The sequence below is a fragment of the Mesoplodon mirus genome (assembly GCF_964341445.2).
Source record: "Mesoplodon mirus genome assembly, chromosome: 8".
Taxonomy (NCBI): Eukaryota; Metazoa; Chordata; class Mammalia; order Artiodactyla; family Ziphiidae; genus Mesoplodon; species Mesoplodon mirus.
This window is the reverse complement of record NC_138984.1, coordinates 7,647,176-7,673,531: the sequence shown is the minus strand read 5'-3', so window position 1 is coordinate 7,673,531 and position 26,356 is coordinate 7,647,176. Positions and strand designations below refer to the sequence as shown.

General features: G+C 47.8%; 1 protein-coding gene across 3 annotated transcripts in view; it reads left to right on the top strand.

The window, feature by feature from the left end:
- DIS3L2 (DIS3 like 3'-5' exoribonuclease 2) overlaps positions 1-26,356 on the top strand; it is a 375,371-nt gene that overhangs the window by 309,831 nt on the left and 39,184 nt on the right. For all 3 annotated transcript variants that reach the window (XM_082631000.1, XM_082631001.1, XM_082631002.1), the window contains one exon: positions 25,520-25,599. In XM_082631000.1, coding sequence (XP_082487126.1) covers positions 25,520-25,599 — 80 coding nt within the window. The remainder of the gene's footprint in view (positions 1-25,519; positions 25,600-26,356) is intronic.

The window sequence follows — 26,356 nt, the reverse complement described above, 5'->3', positions numbered from 1 at the left end:
ATTTCCACAAGACAGAGTTTCTGTATTAGTTGCTGCTGGGCTGTCTGAGAAGAGAACTCACATCACAGCTGGGGTTGAGATTGTGCCCAGATGATTCAAACTTAAGTCCCTAGCATTTCCAGGGGGCAGTGAAGTGAGACAAAGGGCTGTCACCCTGACAAGATGGTATATAAGAAAGTTCTAGGGGTTGAGCAGGGCAGTGGCCGGTGCCTCCGTTCTCTCTGTGGTGCGAGCCTGTCAGGTAAGTGGCTTTGACAGACGGGACAGGTTTGGCTCCTCCAGGGCCCTGGCTTTTGGGTAATTGTTCTCATGATTAGGAAGCTCCTGGACTCTCCCCTTTCTATTCACAGGACACTCTGCACGTCCTCGTCCTGCCCCCATGTCACACCCCACGTCACTTGAATGTGAGCCAAACAGCTACGTAAGAGACATGGAATCCTTTGACGTTAGTAAAACCTGCACTGGGGAAAAGGAACCCTTGCAGCTGATGCTTAGATTTCAACCATGACTGCCTCTTGGGGCCCAGTTGATTCCGACGTGCGTGGCTCTGCAAGCCGGGGGCTCTGCCGCCGTTCTGTCAGCTGTCTGTCCTGAGCTCCGCTGCCGGACTGAGTTCCCCCCAAACGCTGCTTTCACCTGTCATTCAAGAACCTGCAGTCTCCTTAAGCAGATTTCATGGCTAGTGAGATTTCCATTAATATTCTGGGATGAGATATAGGATTGCTAGGTTTTATTTTGCCAAACAAGGGCATTTTCTTTTTTTCTTTTTTTTTTTTTTTTTTGCGGTACGCGGGCCTCTCACTGCTGTGGCCTCTCCCGTTGCGGAGCACAGGCTCTGGACGCGCAGGCTCAGCGGCCATGGCTCACGGGCCCAGCCACTCCGCAGCATGTGGGATCTTCCCGGACCGGGACACTAACCCGTGTCCCCTGCATCGGCAGGCGGACTCTCAACCACTGCGCCACCAGGGAAGCCCAAGAGCATTTTCTTTAAAAGCCAGTTACCGTCTACTTCCTCCACGATTTTATCAATGAAAACATTTTAGCACCAAAACAGAGGAAGACTTAATTTCACCGTTCAGGGCAGTCTCACATTGACTTGGTTGAGCTTTGTGGAAAACCTTTTTCTCATTTTGTTGATCTCAGACCAGCGTTTGCGAGCTGCTGGGTTGTTCCATCGGATCCAAATGCCCCCGGCTTTGGAGGCCCTCGGTGACGCGGCCGGTGTTTGGTGCTCCCCGTTTCCCACCCACCCGTCTCCTGTACTCACTCGTCCTTCCTTGCCTTCGCGTGGCCTGGGCCTCCACTTCGCTCCCCCCCAGCAGGCCCCCGGCTTCTGGAAGCCCCCGACTTCTTCCAGAAGCCGCTTCCGACAGGCTGCCTCCTTCTCCACGTATCTCCTATCGGTGCCTGATGCAGTACTGCCTGGGTTTCCATTCGCATCATTCTGTGGTTCTGTCTCTTTATTCCCTTCCCTCCCTCCCTGCCTAAGTTCTTTTTTTTTTTTTTTTTTTTTTTTTTTTTTTTTTTTGCGGTCCGCGGGCCTCTCACTGTTGTGGCCTCTCCCGCCGCGAAGCACAGGCTCCGGACGCGCAGGCTCAGCGGCCATGGCTCACGGGCCCAGCCGCTCCGCGGCATGTGGGATCTTCCCGGACCGGGGCACGAACCCAAGTCCCCTGCATCGGCAGGCGGACTCTCAACCACTGCGCCACCAGGGAAGCCCCCTGCCTGCGTTCTTGAGTGTCAGCTGCGTAGAAGGCAGATGCTTCGCTGCAACGTCTTTCTCACTCATAAATCTGCAGCGTTGGTACAGAAGCGGCATGCTACAAGCTGCTCCTAGCACTCAGAATGTCCCCACGGTCAGTGGGTGCTCAAGGACACTGTGCCCATAGATCTTGAAGATGTGGCCCTGTTTGTTATTACTCAAGAAATTCCCACGTCTTTAAAGAATGGTATTATTATAACACAGTTGTTTGTTTTGTACTTCTTTCATTCCCATTTTAAATGGCCCGTGACAGACATTTTTAACTAAAGAGAATTTAAGAGCTTTAAAAGTATTTTATAACTTTAGAACATCCCTTTTGACTGATGTTTTTAATTTCTCACATTTAAAAGAAATATCTACTAGGCACAGAGTACTGTGCTAGATATTGGGACAAAGAGATTAGAACATGGTCCCAGCCCTCAGAGTAGCTTAACGTCTCATGGACAGAATACAGACACAAAGAGAGCAAGCGGGTGCACAGGAAACGTTGAGTTTGGGCTGAGTGTGGAAGTGGCTGCTTTGGTATTTTACATGGGGGCACTAGCTATGATTTGAAGGGGCCACGTTAAACGTCAATGAGAAACAAGGTCATTCTGTTTTTAAAAGTTTTCTCCTGTACAAAACAGCAATTGACAATTTGCTGTAAGAAAACACTACAGATACTGAAAGCAAATTAGAAAGTATTTAATTGCCCTTGAATTTTGAATACACCCCCCCACCCCGGGGCAGGGGGTGGCGGGCGGGGGGGAGGTAAAAGAAATGTGCCAGAGTGGGAGGAAATGAGTGCAGACCTGAAGGACAACACCCAGGGAGGGGATCCCAGCAGGTTTCTTATCTGCTTGTCAGCATTAAATTGGCAGTCCCCTAAATAAGAAAGTTTGCTAATGAATAACAGTCTACTGACTTTGAAGTACGTTGAACTGGGAACTGTTTCTGAGCTCTGAGAATGCCAACCTGATTTGCTACAACGAGTTTTGCTCTGGGAATTACAAGGAGCTCTCCCTTCATTCTCCTGTCCTCCACCCCAGCCAAGTCCTGGGACTTAGCTTTTCCTGCAAGCTTCTGTCCAGCCAAGCTTGCAGTCTTGCTTGCCTCCCCGGCTGGCCTGCAGGAGCACACTTCTGAGCTCAGGGGGGAGCAGAGGTCTGCCTGAGCTTCTCCCTGCCCTCCGCCCGCCTGGCTGTCCGGCTTCCAGGCCTGGATTCCTGACCCCTTGTTGCCAAGGACTCCTCCTTGGTCCCCGTGGAGATCTGTCCTGTTTGCCCAGAGGCCTAGCTCGGAACTTGTTTGGGGTACATGCTTCTGCTCCAGACTCTGCCCCAGGCCCAGACTCAGCTCTCCTGTGGCCACCAGCTTCAAGTCAGTGACAAGAGAGTGTAGAGCTTGTGAGCATGGGCCTGGGACAGGCCGCCTGGGCTCCGATCTTACTCTTTTGCTTAGCTGTGTGACTTTAACTTTTCTGTGCCTCAGTTTCCCAAGATAATCATGAGTAAAATGAGGTAAAATGTTTCAGAGGTAAGCGTCGGTAAAAGGGAGATGATAATAGTAACTGTGCCATGGGGATGTTAGGTTAAATGAATTGTACCCATAAAACACTTAGAACAGTCCGTGACACGTAACACCAAAGGGATGTTAACCGTGTGCCCAGATGCCGAGAAAGGCCCCGTTTCTGCCCTCACAAAAGAGCCACCTCGATCAGGGAAGAACCCAGGAAGGGCTACAGTACAGGCCACCAGCAGCAATGGCCTGGAAAGACTTCACCTCATTTGGGATCCGTCCGGTGGGTCTGGATGGAGGGGAAGGATTTGAAGTGGAGATGTGGGGGCGAGGAAGGCTGGGCCCCTACTGCTTGGCAGCAGTGGGTGAGGGGCGGTCTGGTCTGGTTGGGTGTGTGGAGGGAGCACCGTAGTAAGAGATGAGACTGGGCGTGTCTTGAAGCGCTCAGCAGTTGGTACTGGAGTCACAGGGAGAGCAGGCAACCTTTGTGAGCAAGGAAGGGAAGGAAGTAGGGTCGCACATCACACTCCATGTCACTCAAATCAGAGACACAAAACATTCCCTTTGAACAGACATACCACAGTTTACATAACCCTTCCTAATGTGGCTACCGTTAGGTGGCTTTCACTTTTTGTTATGATAAATAACACTGCAATTAATATTCTTATGCATTCTTAATCAAAATTGTTTTGGACTATTTCCTCAGGAATACATTCTTAGAAGGACCGCATTAAAGGGAATAACTATTTTCATGTGATACTTTCTCTTTTTTATTAATTTTTATTGTTGTATTATAAAAGTAATACATGTTTGGGACTTCCCAGGTGGTCCAGCGGTTATGACTTTGCCTTCCAATTAAGGGGGTGCGGGTTCGATCCCTGGTTGGGGAGCTAAGATCCCACATGCCTCAGGGCCAAAAAACCAAAACATAAAACAGGAGCAACATTGTAACAAAAAAATGGTCCACATCAGGGCTTCCCTGGTGGTGCAGTGGTTGAGGATCCGCCTGCCAGTGCAGGGGACACGGGTTCGAGCCCTGGTCCGGGAAGATCCCATATGCCGCGGAGCAACTAAACCTGTGCGCCACAACTACCGAGCCTGCGCTCTACAGCCCATGAGCCATAACTGCTGAAGCCCGTGTGCCACAACTACTGAAGCCCGCGCGCCTAGAGCCCGTGCTCTGCAACGAGAGAAGCCACCGCAATGAGAAGCCCACGCACTGCAACAAAGAGTAGCCCCTGCTCGTCGCAACTAGAGAAAGCCTGAGCGCATCAATGAAGACCCAACACAGCCAAAAATAAATAAATTAAATAAATAAATTTTTTAAAAAACGGTCCACATCAAAAAATCTTTAAAAAAAAAAGTAATACAAGTTTGTGTTATGAAAATTTTAAATTAACAAGTAAGCCCAAAATAGCCATCAGTTACCCATCACCTAGTAATAACATTTTTCTAGGTATCCTAAAGCATGCACATTTTTTAGAGCTTTTGACACAAGCTGCAGGGTGATTTTCCAGAAAGGTTAGACTAATTTAGGCTTTCCCCAGCAGGGAACAATAGTGCATTGTCACGACCTCTCACCAAATTGAGAGTCTGGGGGTTCCATTTAATCTTTGTTAATATGGTAGGTTGGAAATGGCGTTTTATTATTGTGTCGGCTTGCATTTGTTTTATTGCTTGTGGGTTCGATCAACTCTTGAGTCGTTTCTTTGCCATTTCTGAGAAAGGGAGAAACTTCCTTCTGCGGTCACTAGAGTCTCCTGACACCTTAAGCCCTAGACCCACCAGCCACATTTTTAGCCAAAATTACTTTTTTTCCCAACTAAGGTATAATTTACGTACAGTAAACTTCACTCTTTTTAGCATACAGTTCTGCAAGCTACACATACCACACTCGAGACATAGAACAGTTCCATCACCCCAGAAAATTCCTGCACACCCCTTTGTAGTCAACCCCTCGCCCCTACCCTCAGCCCCTGGCAACCACTTCTGTTTTCTGTCCCTGTAGTTTTACCTTTTCCAGAATGTCAGGTAAGTGGAATCAGACAGCTGGTAGCTTTTGAGTCTAGCTTCTTTGACTTAGCATCATGCACTTGAGGTTCACCCCTGTGTTTTGTGTGTATCAGTGTTCATTCCTTTTTATTGCAGAGTATAAATGTATACATGGTATAGATGTTCATTTGCCCATTTGTCAGTTGAAGGATATGTGGGTTGTTTCCAGTTTGGGGAGATTATGAATAATGCTGCCATAACATTTGCCTACAGGGTTTTTTGTTTGTTTGTTTTTTTAGGGAATTCCCCCATCTTATTTTTTTTTAATTTATTTAATTAATTTATTTTATTTTTGGCTGCGTTGGGTCTTTGTTGTTGCATGCGGGCTTTCTCTAGTTGCAGCGAGCAAGGGCTACTCTTCATTGCGGTACACGGGCTACACATTGCGATGGCCCCTCTTGTTGCGGAGCACGGGCTCTAGGTGCGTGGGCTTCAGTAGTTGTGGCACGCAGGCTCAGTAGTTGTGGCGCACGGGCTTAGTTGCTCTGCGGCATGTGGGATCTTCCCGGACCAGGGCTCGAACCCATACCCCCTGCATTGGCAGGCGGATTCTTAACCACAGCGCCACCAGGGAAGCCCTGCCTACAGGGTTTTGTGTGATGGTTGTTTTCATTTCACTTGGGTAAATACCTAGAAAAGGTTGGGTCATATGACAAGTGTATATTTAACTTTATACAAAATTACCAAACTGTTTTCCAGAGTGGCTATACCACTCACCAGCAATGTATGATAGGTCCAGTTTCTTTACCTGCTTATCAGCACTTGGTATTATCAGGGTTTTGTGTTTGTTTGTATGTTTTAGCCATGCTGATAGGTGTAGCGGTGTCTCCTTGTGGTTTTAATTCGCATTTCCCTAATGATGTTGAGTGTCTTTTTCATGTGCATATTTTCTGTCTGCATATCTTTTTTGGTGATGTGTCTCTTCATATCTTTTGCCCATTTCTTAATTGGGTTTTTGGTTTCTTATTACTGAGTTTTGAGATTTCTTTTTATATTTTAGATATAAATCACCTATCAGATTTGTGATTTGCAAATATTTTCTCCCTGTCTTTGGCTTGTCTTTTCATTCTCTCTGGCTTATTTTTTTATACTCTTTTGAAGAGCAAAAGTTTTACATTTTGGTAAAGTCTAATTTATTGAATTTTTTTATGGATTGTGCTTTGGGTGTCACATCTGGGAAATCTTTGACTAACCCAAGGTCACGAAGATTTTTTCCTGTGTTTTCTTCTGGCAGTTTTATAATTTTAAGATTTACATTTAGGTTCTCCACTTATTTCCTAGCTCCAGAAGTTTCTTTTAGAAAACGGTTCCATTAAAGAGACACACACCTGAGTAGATTTGGTATGGAGTCAGTCCTAGGAGCTTGCGCAGGCATGGTGCCCTCCAGGAACCATCTGGAAAGGAGGTGTGGGCATCAGAGCTGCCCAGGAGTGGCTTTTAAACAGATAGTAGGCTTCTCTGGCTTAAGACTTGGCATAAAAGTGAAGATTGTATCCTTTAAAGGAGGGCGAGGATGATAAGAGAAAAACCTCTAAACATTCTAGATAAATCCTTCTGACTGCTGCACAAAGTCAGGACGGTGACTGATGCCAAGCCCAGGACTTTGTTGATTACACGCAAACACCCATGTCGGTGACTCACCCGATCATGCTTTAATCTCATAACCAAGAGGCTTTCAAAAATTATAGTCAACAAGGCAGCTTGCTAGTTGTGACTGCCATTGGAATTGGGTTTTCCTCAGAACAGCTGGAGTGTAATGTGGTGGGAAGAAAGCCTGATGTGGGTGAAAGGCCAAGGATTGCTTGCCTGGGAAGGATGTGCAGCTAACGTTTGATAGAAATCTGTGAAATGACTGACCTCAGCCAAGCTAAGTAGAGGCCTGCCATCTTTCATCCATGGGAAAATACACTGCAGCAAAAGTATTCAGAAAACAGCATTGATTGTCCGCTTTGTGTCAGTCATTGCAAGACTCAGATGGTCCAGAGCATGCACCGTGCTGGGCTGATAGGAGCCGAGACAAGATTCCTGTTCTAGTGATGGAGAGCACTTGAGAGCAGGTTGGAAATGGCTCCTCCAAGGATGTTCCAGACAGAGCAGTGCAAGGGTTTGGTATGTTCTGGGATTTGCAGGCCTTTGGCATGGCCGTGTCACAGGAAGGGCTCACAGAGGCAGTGGGAGATGTTACTGGAAGTGGAACCAGGGCCAATCTTGGAGGACCTTGTTTGCTCTGCCCTGAGATATGAGTGTTTTCTTTAATTCAAATTGGTACCATTGAAGCATTTTACATATGGAAGTGATGGGCTAGGACTTTCTTTTCAGAAAGATCTCTCTGGAGGCCCTTTGGAGAATGAATTAGAAGGGGCCAGTTAGTGGTCATCTAGGTGAGATGGCTAACCTGAAGTCATACAGCTGACAGGAAGCCACAGGTGAGAAAGACACTGAGGAGGTAGAATCAGAGCCCAAAAAGGGAGGGGGTGGGCACATGGATGGATACTCCTGGGTGTCTGACTGGGCAGCGGGGCGGCTGTGGTGCCACCTAGGAGAGTCCCCAGCCCCCCCACCCATTGCAGGAGGAAGAGCAGGCATCAGCTGGGGACCCTGTGAGCTGGAGGTGCCTGGCACCATCCTGTTAAAGGCCGCAAGGCGGCCGGCCTCAGAAGTCTGGTGTGCCTCTGCTGCCGCACCACGGGTTCTCCCTCCACTCAGGTACACACGTGTTCCTGGAGGCATCAGAAACACGTGTGCCTTCCAAAGTACAGTAAGCAGGCCTAGAAACACGCTATAAAGGCTAGTGAGAGAGGCGGCGTGAGCGCACACGGGGATTGAAGAGCAGCACGTGGCACGGCACGAAAGCCTCTGTCCCCACCCACCGTGAGCCAGGTTGCCAGACAGGGCTTCCCTCGGGCACGGGGCTGGAGGAGAGCAGCCATCGTCAGCTCTCGGCCTTCCCCCACCCCCTTACCTTCTCCTCTCTCTTCCCAGACAAGCTCTTCTCATTTGTTTAAAAAAAAAAAAGAGTGAATTCACTCCCAGTCCTTTTGAAACCCAACATGTCAGTGATAGATGAGGCAGTATTCTTTAACTTCAGAGGAGAAAAAGTGAGTGAGTGAATGCGAGCCAGGGGAGTTGAAAAGTCCAAGGGAACAGGAGACACATGCGGTGACCCCGCCGTCAGGAGGAGCGCCCTCAATGCCACCCCTGCTGGTGCCATGCAAAGGCACAGACAATGCCACTTTCAATAAATCATGAAGGATCCTGAATACCCATTTTTGTCTGTTTTCAATGGACCTTGGGCCTATTGCTTAAGATATGACCAGCCGTTTGTGCTGTGTTCCCAGCTACTCAAAGGCTCGAAGTCAAGTGCTCTCTCGACTATATAATGGAGTCTTTGCATAGGGGATTTTGGGGGAGATTTTTTCAGATTTCCATAGCTAGTCATAGTAAAGGTGACCTCGTGGGTAGTGTGGGCCATTGTCACCCTTCAAACATCCATCCTTTGAGTGATGCTGAGCTTTGTGGGGTATCCATGCAGCACCTAATTCGATCACACATCTGACCCCTGGCTCTTTTTGGCACTGTCCCCTTCTCTGCGCTCACTGGGCTGCTGGAGGCCTCTGCACAAACCCTGGCTGTCCTCTGGACGCATTCTATGCTAAATAGAGCTCTTGACTGTTTCCCCCCTCCCCCTCCGCCCCCGCTCTCAGAATTCTAGGCCCCCTAGTGAATCCAGCCTGTGGAGTGGCTGCTTGTTCTCATGATGGTGTGTTCATGAAGATGCCTGTTGGAAGCGCCTTTTAAAAGTCCCCGGGTTGTTTCCACAGTGGAGTCTTGGAAAGCAAAGAGAAGAATAACCTGGGGTCATTTAAGGGCTGGCTGGTCATTTCCTTAATCGTCTGTGACCGTTAAGAGCCTGATTTTCTATAAAGAAGCACAGAGGCTTCCTTGGCTTGTTATTAATAATAACAAATAGCTAGAATTTATTGAGCACCTGCCGTTTGCCAAGTGCTTTCACATGTTACCTCATTTAATCCTTAAACCTTATACCCATTTTTACAGATGAGGAAACTGAGTGAGACTTGAGGTTAAATAACTTGTCAAAAGTCACATAGCTAGAAATGGCAGAACTAGGATAGAAACATTCCTTATTCTGCTTAATTTTTATCTTTCTCTTGTTTTATATTCTTCTGCGAATCTGAACAAATGGATCAAGTCCTACTCTTAGGATGACTTTGAAGAGCTATCTTAAAATACTGTGTAATTCCATTTATATAACATTCTTAAAATGACGGAATGATAGAGCTGGAGAACAGAGTTGTGGTTGCTAGGAGTTTAGGGCTGGTGGGAGGAGAGGGAGGTGGTCCAAGGGGGATCTTGGTGGTGAAGGAACAGTGCTATATCCAGGTTGCTGTGGCAGTTACACGAATCTACACGTGTGACCAAATGACATAGAACTAGACACACATAACATGCCAATGTGTTTCGTGGGTTTGATGTTGTGTTATAATTATGTAAGATGTCACCTTTGGTGGAAACTGGGTAAAGAATACATGGGGCCTCCCTGTTGTATCTTTGCTATTTCTGTAAATCTATAATCATCTCAAAACAAAAAGTGGGTTGTTTAATTCACCTGAGTGGGACGCCAGCATTGCACCTGGAAAAGGCCAGGTCTCAGCTCAGAAGTTGCTTGCTCTCAGAAAGCAGTCCACATCATAAAGCTACAGGTGGCCTAGGAGGAGAACACACACTAGAAGAGGGTCTGGGATTTAGCCTCTGTCAGATGTAACCCGAAGCTCTGTTGTCTTATGGGAAAGTACTGAACTGAGAGGGCCCCTGGGCTCAAGTCCCAGGACTGCAATCGCATGACCTGGGGCAAGCTTCCCAACATCTATGAGCCTCCATGTCCCCAGCTGTAAACTAGGAATGGTAACAGCACCCACCCTATGAGGTTGTTAGGAGATCCACCGATAGAACACATTAATGTGCTTCGCGCAGAGAGATTTACCGTGCTTATTCATTTTTGTTACCATCACCAATGTGATTTCATCTATTCCAAAGTTGTACCCTCTGCTCTATAGTCAGACCAACCTTGCACATATTCACAGAACAGCACGTATTTATTCTTACTTCTCTGGTTTGGGTCATTTATTCTTTCAACAATTCTTTCTTTTTTTTAAATATTTCTTTCTTTATTTGGCTGCATCGGGTCTTAGTTGCAGGATCTTCGTTGTGGCACGCGGGATATTTCATCGTGGCATGCGGGCTCTAGAGCGCGTGGGCTCAGTAGTTGCGGTGCGCGGGCTCTGTAGTTGTGGCACATGGGCTTTAGAGTGGGCGGGCTTAGTTGCCCTGTGGCGTATGGGATCTTAGTTCCCCGACCAGGGATCAAACCCACGTCCCCTGCATTACAAGGCGGATTCTTAACCACTGGACCACCAGGGAAGTCGCTCAACAATTATTTCTTAAGTGCCCACTTTGTCGAAGACTCTTGGAGATACAGTGATGGATGTGACCCTTGTGGTCTGTGCCCAAAGAGAGCTCAAGTCTTGTTTTTTCCTGTTACTTGGAATCTCCTATCTGTGTCTTTCAAATCCTTGCTGTCCTTCCAGACTCACAGGCCTCATCTATTCCATGCAGGCCACTCTGCCAGATACTTCTCTGAGCTCCGACAGCGCTGGAGTCAGTGTGACTTAGTCATCTCTGCCAGCCTAGACTGTCCTTTTCCCCTGTGCCTCCCAGGGTGCCCAGCATGGTGCTGAGCAGCACAGGGGGCGTGTTTAGCAAGCGCTTGCCCACAACATTATAAAGTTCACGGCCAGAAGGAGCCCAAGACAGTACCTCTTCCGAGGCTTTCACTTCACAGATGATGTCATGGACAGAGGCCCTTGGCCTACATAACGGAAGCTGGCTCTCCGGTCCCCAACACTTTATCAGTAGGATATTAATAGATCCTATATTAATCTTAGTTTTTGTTGTTGTTGCTTTGTTTGGTTTTTATTCCTGCTATCCAGTATTTTGACTAGCTGACTGGCGTTTCTTCTTTTGCAAACCCTGAGGTAAGAAGCCCTTGGCTGTAGCTCTGCTCGTCCCACTACCTGTGTGACTGAGTCATATCAACCAGAGGGCAGGTTCGTTGAAATGGAAAACCAGAGCCAGTCCACGTCTTTCTCCCACTTGCTCTCAGTTGAGTGGGCTTACCTGCTACCCCCAGCCTGCTGGCAGGACCCTGCCTCTGGGAGGCCCACCCAGGCGTCTCTCTCCTGTCCGGCTTCTCCACCTGAAGCTGGGTGGGCAGTCTGCGCAGCCTCTCGCTAGGGCGACTTAAATTCCAGTTGTTCTTCCATCAGACCGTTGCCAGCGAGCCCTGAGAGACTGACTCTCTGAACGCCAGTTGCTGTCCTATGCCTGCTGGAATCTAGAGGAGAGAAGAAATTTGTCGGAGCCCCCAGCTTCCAGCTTGGTGCCCTCTTTATAGATGAAGTAATAGCAAGTGTGGCCCAGTGAGAAATGCACAGACTGTAGTTAGATGGGTTTGGGTTCCATTTCTAGGTCTGCCAGGTGTTGATTGCTGTATCACCTGACCTTGGTTGGGCAGGCAAGTTACTTAACCTCTCTGCACATCAGTTTCCTCACCTTTAAAATGGCAGCAATATTACCTGTGCCTGTAAAGTTCTTGGTGCTGTGTCTGGTTGAATATGGAACCTCTTATTTCTGCTGCTTATTGCAGGCCCCTACATCACCTAGAAGTTCTTTTTTAATAAAGGTTTGTGGGGCTCAGAAACAGTAATCGATTGGGATTTCTCTATTGGAGCTTACAATCTCGTTGGACGGTATGATAGTTAAACAAATATACAGCTGGAGACTTGTTTCAACTTGAGAATAAATAAGAAGAATCAGACCACGATAGAAGCAATTTTCCCACATCCGGACTGTCAGAAGCCAGCCCTCTGCCATGCTCTAGCAGGTCGCTGCGGCCTCTTCCTTTCCCAAGCGGAGATTAACAGACAAGTTGTTGCCAGTGCAGAGGCGCTGGGCAGCCTCCATGTTGAGGCACATCTGCCAACCTGGCAGGGCCTTGGAGGCTTTTCTGTTGAGGAGTGAGCCTCATGTAGGGGCACCACGGCCTCCTTGCCTGCTGCTTCAGTGGGGAGCAGCCCAGGAGAGCTGGTCACCTGGGAATACAGTAGGGCTGCCCGGCCACCGAGCCACCGCAAGTGCCGGCAGGGATGCTGAAGAAGATGGGACACTTTGAAGCATGTGTCCTCCTGCGGAGTGCCCTCCTGCTGTGTGTCCTTCACAGAGAGAAGTGGCTTCCCAAATATCGCTCCAGTTAAGAAGTTGAACCCGAGCTTCCCTGGTGGCGCAGTGGTTGAGAGTCCGCCTGCCGATGCGGGGGACACGGGTTCGTGCCCCGGTCCGGGAAGATCCCACTGGTCCAGGAAGATCCCACGTGCTGCGGAGCGGCTGGGCCCCTGAGCCATGGCCGCTGAGCCTGCGTGTCTGGAGCCTGTGCTCCGCAATGGGAGAGGCCACAACGGTGAGAGGCCCGCATACCGCAAAAAAAAAAAAAAAAAAAAAAAGAAGTTGAACCCTATGAATGTGGAAATTCCTGGGGTTTTAGAGCAATCACATCTGGGACTGCTGAGTCCCCCTCCGTCAGCTTGTTCCGGTGCGTCTTCTTTTAAATTTGATCTCAACTCATTATAACAAATAACCCTAAGCTTTATGACATCAGGAACATTTATCAAGTGTTTGCCATCGTCAGGTATGTTATAATGTGTTTTCTTTCCCCTCATTTAATTTTCACAACCATATGAACCAGGTACCATTATTGTCCCCATTTTACAGAGGAGGAAACAGGTACAAATAGGTAAGGTAACTTGCCAGGGGTCGTGTAGCTCATAGGAAGTAAAGCCAGGTTTCAAAACCAGCCTGAAGTGTCTACACCCTTTACTGCTCTACAGTGTTGCTTGTTGTTTATAGGTACACCCACTCGAAAGCGAAATGAGCTCATTTCTGGTATAGTAAGACCTATGTCCCAGGCAGGAGGGCCTCAGCAAAAGCTTGAACTCTTTAGAGTGCTAGAAAGAAAACTTGTCCAGTGCTGTGGGCAGTTATTCTAGAGGATCCCCAAGGTCCCTGTGAGAGCCTCTGACTGTCCCCTGAATTCCAGCCCAGAGCCCCTAGAAAGATTATACAAAGGTTGGAGAGAAAACAGATTTCTGCTTAATGAAAATGTTCCCCTAAGATTATTGTGAAACTTATTTTTTTAACATTTAACATTGTGACTAGTTTCTTAAATGATCTTCAACTATGCGAGATTATCCAAGGATTCTCTATTACCAAAGCTGATGTTTCAGTTAGCAAGGCATAGAAAGTTTGTTCATTTTCCTTCTTGTTGGATCCCAGCCCTTTCTAATGTCCTCTACTAACCTCTTTAATTTTTTTGATCTTTGCATTTCATCTTAGCTGTAAGCTTCTTTCTGTATTTTCTTTAAAGTTCACAATACCCATATGTTCTTTGGTCTTTACCGTAGTTAGAATGACACCTATTAGACTGATATATTGTTCAAAAAGAAAAAGGCTCTTTAAGACACTAGTAATTATTTTGGATGAGAGTAGGAACCTCCGATAACCCCAGGTATGGGCCTCCTAGGTGTCCCTTCCAGATTGTTCTGAGCAATCCAGTAAGCGTTGTCAGGTCAACAGGCATTTTGTGACTGGATGGCCGTGGCCAGTGATCTTTTGCCAGGAGGTGCTGCTAAGCCCACTGCTGCAGCTTGAAGGCTGGTTGCAGGAGGAGGACAGTAGGGCAGATTGGCTGCCCCAGGACCAGAAGGGACCTTAGAATGTTGTCCTGGAATATGTTGTCCAGACATTTGGCCTCATCTGGGAGGAAGGAAGCACAGTGGGCATGGAATCAAGTCATGGACTTTGACAGTTGCTCTTGGCTACGTAACACAGCATTATGCAGAGGAATTCTTCACTGCCACCTCTTTCTCATTAAAAGAGGTGAGCGCTGGTCCTCCTAAAATCTTCAGAGCTTTTCTTCTGACAGATATAGCAGGGGCTTATTATGGATGCTTTCTTCCAGTAAACCTAGAAAGTATCTCACTTTCATCCATAAAATAAACCACAAGGATGACCATAGAGGAACTCAGCTCCATTTTACAGGTGGGAAAGCTAAGGCCATCAGAACCCCACACCATCCCAGAGTCTGGGGAAGAACAGAGACAAGGCCAGAGCTGCTGGCTCCCAGATTGGGGTTATATAACTCCTTCAACTCCTCAAGTCCCTGGAAACTGAGGCCAATTCCCTGGAAGATCATTCTGTTCTCTCCTGTTTTTTCAAGAATAGAGCCAGCTTGATCACTGGCTCTGCGGCATGTATGAGAATGACCCGTTTTCTTTCTTCCATGAACTGAATGCCTACCGTCATGATCATTGTTTAATCAAGTTGTATTCGAACTTGCCTGGGTCTCGTATTTTTATGTATGTTTGGCTTATATTTTGAAGAACCTTATTTTATTTATGTATACTCTCATCTGTTTCCAAAAAGGATTTGAGAAGACTTGCAACAAAGGAAATAAACAGTAAAATGAATACAGTAGAAAGAAAGACAGAAAATCAGAGCCAAGGAAAAGAGGCAGAAATAATAGGACATCTATAAGAGTGAGCATAATTCCTGTGACTGGGCGTCATATCATCTGACTTCAGTATCAGAAATGCAGAAATAGCTTCCTGCTCTGTGGGGAAGAGACAGATTTCCTAAGGTTATTTCTTATAACAAATCTCACTGAAAGTCAAGGGATACTTTTCCTAGCAGTAAAAGCAGTTTCTCACATGAGGCTTGACATCGGGGGCATTAAGTGTCATAGTGGACAGATATTTACATTTGCAGCCAATGAAGAAGGAGGTGTTACAAGGCTATTTCTTAAAATACACTCGGGTGAAAGTTGAAGGATAAAACACAGCTTGAGGAAGGCAAGTAAGCTAGTGAACAAGCTCATGTCATCTACAGGTGTCACTTCCCTGTAGCCTAACTTGACTCAAGGACAAAGCTTAGACCACATCCCTGAGTGAGCAGATAGCCTGTCACTTAGGCTGCTTCTGACACATTTCCCTTGTGTCCGCTGTGTGTGTGATGGAAACTATGTAGCAGAGGCGCTGAAGTGGGAGGCTCTGGCAGGTGCACATTCTCCACTGTTTGGGGCAGGACCACAGGCTTTAGAAAGTAGGTGGCTGGGCTGCAAAACTGATATATTCTAAATGCCAGGAGACCCAGACAGTCTCTCTGTAAGATGCACAGCCACCTCCATGCATGTGGAGGGGCCATATGCAGTTCCCACAGTCAACATGGGCACTTCCCCGTGGAAGCAGCTTTGGGCAATTCCAGTCCCTGAAGAGTGGTTGGCCTGAGCCCTAGAGCTCTGAGCAGAGATGGCTCTGGTCTGGTAATGTCCCCACACACGTCACCCTCTTTGGCTGTGAAAATCCTCATAAATGCTCCTGCTCTGAGTGGGTCGAGCACGTCAGTTGCACCATCCCTCTGCATACGACACGTGCAGACTTGCTCACCATGCTTTGTATTCCCCATTGCCGTATTTCTCAGGAATTTGAGGGGTAAAAGTGTGGCCCAGTGACCAGGGAAGGCCTGATCAGGAAAGCTGGGGCAAGGGGACGCCTGTTCTGCAAACACAGGTGTTGGGAAAGGGAATGAGCTCTTCTGTGCTGGTCTCACCCAGCGATGAAGGCAGAGGTGCTGTGGAGTCATGGCCCACAGAGCTCTACTGCCCCGGCCTTGCTGGTGAGCCATGAAGTAACCCTCAGACAGGCAGGCAGGAGGGATCAGGGCTCTTCTCTCCCGGGACTGGCTTGCTGACTGAAGCAAACCCAGGATGAACCAACCAGGTTGGCCTCTGTGACTCCCGACTAAAGAGCAGCCTTCCCTATGGATTGACCGTAGCTCTGGAGACAGGCAGCTTTTCTTCTGAGCAAGTAAAACTTCAGCATTGAAGAATCCTTGACCTGTCATTTTTAACCTTAATGAGGATAGAACGAGCCTCTGGAACAAGGTGCAGTGGAGTCAGGAGAAGTGGCTTTAAGTGAAAACACAGCTGTGGGGTTTACAGACGGCGCTGCAGGGAGGCGTCATCCAGTGGGAGCGGCCAGCCTCGCTATAGACTTTCCAACACTAATGAATCGGGAACTCCATGCTGAACAGGATTTAGTTTGATGGGTCCCTGTGCCAGCAGATGGATGTATTTTTCTTGAAAGACCAAGGTGCCAGAAATCTCCATGATTACGTTACTGGAGCAAGGTTCTTTTTTGTGGTTTGTGCAGTTGAGCGTCAGGACTGCAGGATTCTCTTGCTCTTTCTCACTCTTATTTTTTCCAGGTCAGAACCAGAGCTTGGGGTGGGGAGGAAAATCCTGCTGAATGAGCAAGTTCTTTCTTAAAAAGCTTTCTCCAAGTCCAAAAAGACTTCAGTGGACTTAGGAGAAAGAAACTTAATACATTGCCATAGAATCACTGTGAACCAAGCGAAAGCCAAGTCCACAGCATCTTTGTCTTATAAAAGAAAGCAGAGAGGAGATGGAAAAAAAGAAATAATGCTTAGGAAATCCAAACCAAACAACGAAAACTAAAGAAGAGAAACTAAAGATCACCTCAGAGAATGTGAAGATTTCCTTCTAATAAGATTTTTCAATTGCAAAACCAAGGCTCAGGTAGAAGTAACTTTTCTCATCTTTTTTAAGTATGCCATAAATGGCATACCTCAGATGTTTGAACTATGATGGGATTTGCCACTTTCAGCTTAAGGAAGAGTTGGACACCCTGCAAGACCAGTGGACTGTGAGGGGAAGAGTCAGCCATGGAGAGGCTGGAGGCTTCCCAGCCTGGTCCTTGACCTGCATTTGAACCTTGGTCCTAATAGCTAGCAGATTGAAGCAAGCTCACTGGCCTCCCGGAGAACCCATGTTGGTTTGAACTAGAGCAATGCTGGCCAAAGAACCAGCACTCTGCTTTCACCAGCTACCTCTCTCATTACTCCCCTGTGACAGGAACTCGGAGCTGGGTCGTGGAGGTTGCCCCTGTTAGGTCACGGGGCAGCCTGCAGAGAGGGGAACCACTCTTTTATGCCCAGCCTGCAAGTGTCGTCCAGGCCATGGCCAGAAAGAGAGCCGGTTGCCTGCCAGAGGTCATCTTGGAGCTGTTGTGGACGAGACAGGCAATTGCTAAACTTCTTAACACATCTCTTACCCTACCAAAGTCAGGCCAGCATTTTCAAAAGCACCAAAGCCTCTGAGCTGGTATTACTTAGCTGATGGAGTTTAGTACCAAGTGGCCTGTGTGTATGTTCTCCAGGAATGTGGCTGTTTGGGAAAGCCAGCTGTGCACCTGAGCAGATTAAAGACCAATCTGCTCATTAGCCCAGGGGAACATCTAGCAAGCCACCCCTCAGCCACCTTTCCTGTCCCGTCCCATTACTCTTTTTCAGTTATTCTTATGAATGTAATCTGGCCCATTGGCTTCACTGGGCTGGTGTACAGAGTAAGGTCATGCTTCCTTTAATGGTTACATTAAATGACTCCATGGACCCCTCTGCTGCTTAGCCTGGGGCATTCATTCTTCCCCTGAGGTTCACCTAAAGGCTCTTCCTCAAGCAATGTCTGAGAGCCCTGAGGAAGCCTTCCTTGGTCCTGAATCAGTCGTTCTTACCGTTCACCTGTTGTCACCAGCTGGGAGGATGGCCCTGTGGCAACCCCTGCCTCCCTCTCCCACCCTAGACCCGGAGGGGCTGCAGGAGGACCTTTTGCAGACCTACCAACCCCCGTAGGGCCTCTAGCCCCACGTTCCCACAGCCCGTGGGGAAGGACTGCGGCCCCTGCCACCCACCCAGGCTCCGTCAGCTCGCCCATGGTGCCAGTCTCCCTGAGGTAGGAGGGCTCGGTCGGAAGGGCTCCCAGCAGGAGTCTCACACTCTAGCTGCCCAGGGCCTACCCTCCTCTGTGATCTGGCCTGAGCCCCTGAAAGCAGAAGACTCTTCTCTTTCCTGCTTGAGAGAGATTGGCTTGTCCTTTGTCCAAAGGGAAGGCTTGTCCCTAACTAGACCCATTTAAAGGCCTCCTTCCTCTGCTGCGAGAGGCTGACACAGCAGCCTTGTTACCGCCTCGTGGGCCCTTTGCTGCCTTCCCTCCTTACCCAGTACCAGGAATGTTGTGCAGTTGGAAACTGTCCTCCCAGGGAAGAGGTTGACTCATAGCAACTCTTCTGCCTCACATGGCAGCTGCCTCTGGAAAGGGAAAGCCGGACCTCATGAAGTCTCGGAGTAGCTGTCATCCTTGCAGGCCAACGTTCCAAGCTGAGCCACTCTGTGGATGGGCCCCTGGAGGCCTTGATTAGAGCCAGCACTGGCACAGATGGCAGCCTGTAGGCCTGCCTGTTTCCTTGCCACGCTTGGCTCATGGGATGTATTCAGTAAATACTGTTGAGTGAAGGACCGAGTGCCTCTTCATAGGCACTGGCAAGATGGGAGCCCCTGGGCACCGAGAGGATTTGAGCCACTGCTTGTAGTCTGGTGGCGCAGGGACTGAGGGGTGGCACACGTGCGGCAGAATCTCTCTACAGAAGTGAGAGTAATTACAAACTCGGATGAAATTGGGTGACTTTAGGAGCTTGCAGGGGAACATGATTCTGTGTCTGTAAAATTTATTTTTAATTATTTATTTCTGGCTACGTTGCGTCTTCGTTGCTGTGCGCTGCTTTCTCTAGTTGCGGCGAGTGGGGGCTCTTCTTCGTCGCGGCGCGCGGGCTTCTCATTGCAGTGGCTTCTCTTGTTGCGGAGCATGGGCTCTAGGCGTGCGGGCTTCAGTAGCTGTGGCATGTGGGCTCTGTAGTTGTGGCTTGTGGGCTCTAGAGCACAGGCTCAGTAGTTGTGGCACATGGGCTTAGTTGCTCCACGGCATGTGGGTCTTCCCGGACTGGGGCTCGAACCCGTGTCCGCTGCTTTGGCAGGCGATTCTTGACCACTGTGCCACCGGGGAAGTTCCTGTGTCTGTAAATTAAATGACTGGAGCAGTTAGTCACTGACAGGTAAACGAGATGCTCCAAGTCTCTACTCTGCAATTCAGCTCAGTGACATGCTTTGGGCACCTGCTGTGGACAGAGATAAGGGCACTGAGTGCCCAGGGTACCTGGTGAAGCTACCCATCCCGAATCCTTAGACTCACTGGGGAGAGCGGCCCTGCCTCCAGTTATCAGAGGAGGGAATAATAGAAGGTCCACTTTTACAGAGAGAATCTCAAAGGACGTGTGGGATCTTGCTGGGACAGACAGGAAGGGCTCCCCTGGAAGCAGTCGTGGCTCAAGGAGGGGCCCAGAGGTAGGAGAGTGCACGGCTTGGTCCAGCCTCATGCAGTGAGCTGTGCAAGTTGTAGAAGGAACGCACGGAGCTCTGCAGCAGGACGACGCCGGCGCGCTCTTCCCTGTCTGGCAGACTTGTGTTTCTCCTTCAAGACGCCCGTCCTCTGCCCTGGGGCCCTCCCGGGTTGGCGCACCCTCCTCAGCACTTGCCACCCCACCAGTCCCTTGGTCACAGTCCATATTTGTTCACGTGGGCAATCAACCCCCAGAGGACCTGGACCGTGTTTAATTCATGAATATATTTCCGACATATAGACAGCAGGAAGCCATCAAGGTCCTTACAGGTGGAAGTGTCATCAGGCTTGTGTTTAGAAGGATGGCTCAGCTGTGTTATGGAGAGTGGATTAGAGAGAGCAGAACCAGGGGAGTGGAGTGTGTCGGTGTTCTCGAGAGAAATAATGAGCAACTACAAAGAGCGGCCGAGGCCCGGAAGGCTGGCAGAGACCGGGCACAGCTCCATCGAGGCCCTGGCTCTGCTTTTCTCTGGGTCTTTTGAGTCTGCTTCCTTTGTGAGTTGGCTTCATTCTCAGGCTGGTAGCAAGCAAGTTGCAGCAGTTCTGGCCCTCGTGCCCCGAAGCACCCAGCAAACACTGGCCTCCATTGGATCACATGACCACTCCTGAACCAGTGCCTAAGGCCAGGAAATGCCGTGCACTGGCTGGCTTGGGTCCCGATCAGTTACTGAAAGGTGTATGAGGTTACCTTAGAACGGCCAGGCCCAGCCCCGGAGATTGGATCTGCTTCCCCTTGAATCCCCTGGCCTGGGGTGGGAGGGCGTATAGCTGAATGAAGCTAGAATACCATTAGGAAGGAGGAAATGACTGCTAGACATGCACTTACCTCTGCTCTGGGGACCAGCTGGACCGCTTCATTCATGTATTGAACCGTGCACATAGTAGGCGCCTACTCCCACACCCACACATACCTACACACCTGCAGGGACACGCTTAGTGGACTGGTTTATCTGGGCAACAGCATCTCACCCTCCTGAATGAATATCAGACCTCTCATGGAGGACCCCACGCCCCACCCCAACCTCTGACTCTCCGTTTCTCGACTTCTCCTTGGATCTTGTGATTGACTGTTCCATCTCCAAGATCAGACATGGCCTACTCTCTGACCACAGCCTCCAGTGCCCCCCACTTCCTCACCCAGTAACTCCCACAAACCCTCTCCTTGACCTCATGGGCACCTCGGAGGCCAGTATAGGCCAGTGGTTAGCAACATGGACCACACTTCAGTTCTGCCACTTACTTGCTAATTAAACTACTCGCAGCGTAAGGATAGGAGCCAACCTCGCAGGGTTGTTGGGAGGATTAAATAAAGTCACACGTGAAAGGTGCCTAGGACAGAGGACGTACTCGAAACGTATTAGCTCCATACAAGACATCTTTCACCCAGACTCTTCTGTTTTCTTCCAGTCAGTCCCTTCCATCTGTATTTCCTGCCTGTTTCCCCACAGAGTCCATGATCCATCTGTTGCCAGTATTATACCTCTCCTCCCTCGATCCCTCAAACCTGTTCTTCCCTCAGACCTTTCTGGCAAATGCTCAGCTCTGCACCCACCTAACTTTCTTCATGCCAGCGTCTAGGTTGCTAGAAAAAAAATCATCGGGACAGATGGTTGCTACGGTAACCTCAGATCCTGTGGCCTCAGCTAGACCCTTAATGCTCCCTGGCAATCCTTGTGCTCTTCTCTGGTCAGCTGTTTTTCCTTTTCTTCAAAGAAGCAATTTCAAACTTTCATCATATTCCTCTAACTTCCGTTCCTTCCCTCACCAAACCTTCCATTCCTTGCAGATAATTTGGCCTCCTGGTTCTTAGAAAAGAACAATAATCAGGCTGGAACATTCCAAACCACCACCAAGCCCGCATACCCCCCCACCAAATCCATAGATAGATCTTCAGCCCCACCCCGCCTTCCCTACTGCTGCAGTGAGAAAGGGTCTTCGCCTGCATGTTGGATTCCAACCCCTCCTGTCATCTCAGACTTCTCTCTCCTGTGTCTTCAACCCCTCCCTCTGTAGTTCCTCCTTCATCAGCATTTAAACAAGTCTCTGTCACCTTACAGCCCACTCTCCTTCAGTCCCGCGTCCTATTATCCAGTCCCATTCCATTCCATTCACCTTGGCTCTTCCCAGCCACTCTCTAATTTGCTGAAAGAGTTAACACTCATGATCCCCATTTCCTCACGTTCTGCTCATTTTTCAGCCCATCGCACCCTGATCTCTGCTTGCACCACTCTCCTGAGAGTTCTCGTTGCTAAATCCAACGGATTCTTGCTTGTTCCTCTCTTACTTGACCTCTTAGAAGGAGTTGACGCTGCTGAGGGCTCCCTCCTTAAGACGTGTTCCCGCCGTGGCTCCTGTAACGTCATAACTTAGAACACCATGGCTACCCCTTCTCAGTCTCTGTTGTCCAGCTCTTAAATGTAGCTGTTCTATCGAAAACCTCATTTTTACTCAACATACTCTCTCAGGACCATCTCATCCGCTCCAGTGGCTTCAGTTGCCATCTGACTTCCCATCCAAAGTTTCCCAAACCTGTACCTCCAGGTTACAGTCTTGCTTATAAAATGCAGAATTGTTTCTAAAGCTGCCTACTGGTCATCTCCACTAAGATCCCTCTCGGGCACCTTAAAATCAGCACTCCCGACCCTGCCATTCCTCCTTATCACGGGAAGCATCTACCTGGCTCTCCAAGGCAAAGACCCTTAGACATTGTCTTTGGCTCCTCTCCCTCTTGCAGACTTTATTATCTCCAGGCCATCACCAAGTCCAAAATTCTGGTAAGGTGGCAAGAACACAGGTGCTGGTTGAAATTCCAGTTCTAACTGTGGTTTGAACAAATTACTTCACCTTTTTCAAACTCAAGTTCCTCACCTGTGAAAAGGAAATAGTAATACCGAATTCACATGGCTGTGGTCACGGGGGACTTCTCTGGCGGTCCAGTAGTTAGGACCCCGCGCTTTCACCGCTGAGGGCCTGGGTTCGACCCCTGGCCGGGGAACTAAGATCCCACAAGCTGCGCAGCACGGCCCCAAGAAAACCCAAAAACATAAAAACAAACAAACAAAATAAAACAAGCAAAAAACCAAATGGTTGTGGTTAGGATAAAGGAAAGCCTTTACTTGGTAGGCTTTCAATAAATATGCGTGCTCTTCCGTCCCCATTTCCTCTCTCCCCATCCCCATCACCTTATTGTTGAATTGGTGTACGTATAGTTTCTTGACCTTGAGAATCCCCCAGGAATGAAGTTTCCCATAATTCCTTCATGACTAAGGACAACAGCATATATCTCATCATGCTTCTCATGGACTGTGGAAAATGCAAAGAAAGTAAAGCAATCACTGTTGCCATTTTGATATCGTTCCTTCCAGTCTTCTATGCATTCTTTGTTCTTTTTTTAATGTAGTTTTTTAAATATATATAATTGAGTACACATCCTGCTTCTTTTCATCTAATCCAGATATTTTCCCAGATTAATCAAAATTCTTCATAAACAGTTTAATGGCCGCATGCTATTCTGCATGTGACTACATATGGTTTTTTTAACTATTTTGCTATTGTTGGTTTTTTAGAGTCTTTCCATAAATAATACTGAGGTAAACAGTTTTGAAAAAAAAAACCCACTTTTCCTCCTACGTTTATAATAATTTTTCTAAGCCATAAATTCATAACTTGAATCACTGAATTGAAGGATTTGAAAACTTCTAAGCAGTGCAGTCTGAAATGGACTAAATGAATATAGGCCTTACCTTAACTACAAAGAGGGAAGTAAAGAAAAAAGGGTTGTAATTAACAGATATTTTAAAATAATTGTTTTCTGTTTTACTGAAAGAGGGCTTGGAAGATCCAAGCAGTGCTCTGTGGGGAAAACATGCCTTTGACTTGAAGTTCCAGGGTCCATGATGGTAAAGGAGGGCTTGTTTCTGTTTTTGTATTTTCATCGGGGTCAGTGAGAGGACAGGCCATTCCTACAGGCTCGTTTCCCTCTAAGGAAGAGAAAAATCATCCAGCATCTAATGATGCAGATCATTAGTTGTGTTAACAGCCTTGCAGTTAAAAAAAAGGAAAAAAAAAAAGTTATAACAATGTGTCCTCCTAATGTGCAGTTAATTTTAGTTAAAACTTCCCTGGTGATTTTAATTTTTTAATTTAATTTAACTTATTATTAGTTTGTTTGTTTGTTTGGCCTCGTGGTGCAGCTTGAAGGATCGTAGTTCCCCAACCAGGCATTGAACCTGGGCCACCACAGTGAAAGCACCAAGTCCTAGCCACTGGACCGCCAGGGAATTAACTCCCTGGTGATTTTTAAACCCAGTGAATTTGTAAATCTAGTAAATGGCCCTGCATTTGGAAATGTTAGAGCTGCCATAGCCAACTGGGCTCTAGCAAGACACACACAACTCACTGAGCTCGGGCTTCCCAGCAACACCCGAGCACTCCCCTCAGAATCCAGAGTTTATTACCAGATTCTTTGTTCCTGATCTTCCCTAATCAGAAAAAGCTAATGAGTGCCTCAGAATTAACATGTCCAGGACTTCCCTGGCGGTCCAGTGAGTAAGACTCTCTGCTCCCATTGCAGGGTTGCAGGGGGCACGGGTTCGATCCCTGGTCAGGGAAGATCCCACATGCCTCGTGGCACAGCCAAAAACATGTTAACATGTCCAAAACCAGACTTTGGACTCTCTACCCATCCCCACATTCAGTCTTCTCACTCAGCAGTGAAACCACCACCTGCCTGGTTGTTTAAATCAAAAACTTGAACCATCCTTGATTTCTTCTTTTCTGTCCTCACCACTCCCCAGCACCAAATCCATCAGCATATTCTGCTGATTCTACTTCTAAAAATTTACTTGAGATCTCAAATTGTCCATTTCTCTCCATCTTGCCCAACTGCCCTCTCGTCGCAGCCCCCGTCACTGCTCACCTGCACTACTCCGTAGCCTCCCACAGGGCTCCTACTTCTGCTCTCTCCTCTACAATCTTTTCTCTACGCAGTAGCCAGAGGGATCCTGCTAAAACTTAACTTTGGTCATGTCGTCCACCCCTTCCTTAAAACATGTCAGAGGCTTCCCTTTGCTAGTAAGGTAAAGGCCAAAACCTCTAACATGGCCGAGAAGGTCCTGCGTACCCTGCCCTGGCCTTCCTCTCCAGCATCATTGCCCACCATTTCCCCATATACAGCCTTCAGTTCCTGCAACTCCTGCACCGAGGGCTCTATACATGTTATGTTCTCTGCTGAGGAGGACCCTCTTCTCTCCCCATCCATCCTTTCCACAGTCTAGGTAACCCCTCCTTCCCACTTTCCCTGTCTAGGTCAGGTTATTTACTTCTATAGAAACATGGGAGGTTTTTTCCTTCTTTAGAGAACCTATTTCAAAGTTTCATATATATAAAAAAAAGTTTTTCCATTCATCAGCATAATTATGTGATTGTTGTCTGTCTCCTCTACTAGACCATAAGATCCTCTCTGCTTACTGTTCACTGTTCTTTCCCCATCAGCTAGCTCAGTGTCTGGCACAAAGTAGGTGCTTAATAAAAAAAATTGGTTGCATGCTAACTGAAGATGTCATGTCCTGGTAACAGTCCCCCTTGACAGCAGTGTCCCCGTAAGGTGCGGGCTCTTCCCAAAGGGGGCAGACCCGGGTTCTCCACAGCACATCATCTTGAAGGAGTATGATTTCGCTTGTCTTATTGTTGTTGTTTTTCATTTCAGCTGTCAGAATGAATAGAGCATGCTACCTAAAACTTACTTGTTTTTCTCTTCTCTCCTTATTCAGCTAAAGCTGGCTTTTACTCTGGACCACGAGACAGGATTGCCTCAAGGATGTCACATCTACGAGTACCGTGACAGCAACAAGTAAGTCACTCTGTGGGAAAGAGTGTCAGCTCACCATGTCCTGCAGAGGTAGCGCCCATAGTCTTCCTTACACTGGGCTTCCCTGACAAAGGGATTGTCAGGAAGGGAATCACACTTTTTGTGGCTGTACTAGAAAATAGCTGGCACAAAAATGTTTCTCCTGTGAAATCTCTTTTGCCCTTCAATATAGGACTTGGAATACTTGTGTAGGAGCAGGCGTAATGTATTAGAAGTCTATTTCAAAGCAAACCGTCCTTTCCAGGCTCCAGCTCTTCTAGATACTCCCCTGCCCACTTCATCTCCAATCATGTGCTTGCTAGTTGGGTTCACTGTGTGACTTTGGCTTTTGTAGTCATTCGGTCTGACTGTACTATGTTTATAGGTTTGTTGTGATAGTCCACCTTGTGAATTTTTCTTTCTTTCTTTCTTTAAAAAAGTTTTTTAAATTTTTAAAATAATTTTTATTGGAGTATATTGACTTACAATGTTGCGTTATTTTCAGGTGTACAGTAAAGTGAATCAGTTACACATATACATATATTCACTCTTTTTTTAGATTCTTTCCCATATAGGTCATTACAGAATATTGAGTAGAGTTCCCTGTGCTATACAGCAGGTCCTTATTAGTTATCTATTTTATATATAGTAGTGTATATATGTCAATCCCAATCTCCCAATTTATCCCTCGCCGCCCCCTTACCTTGGGAATTTTAGAGTTGGGGTATTTCTGGGCACTTACAGAGGTTTAAGTTGGTGT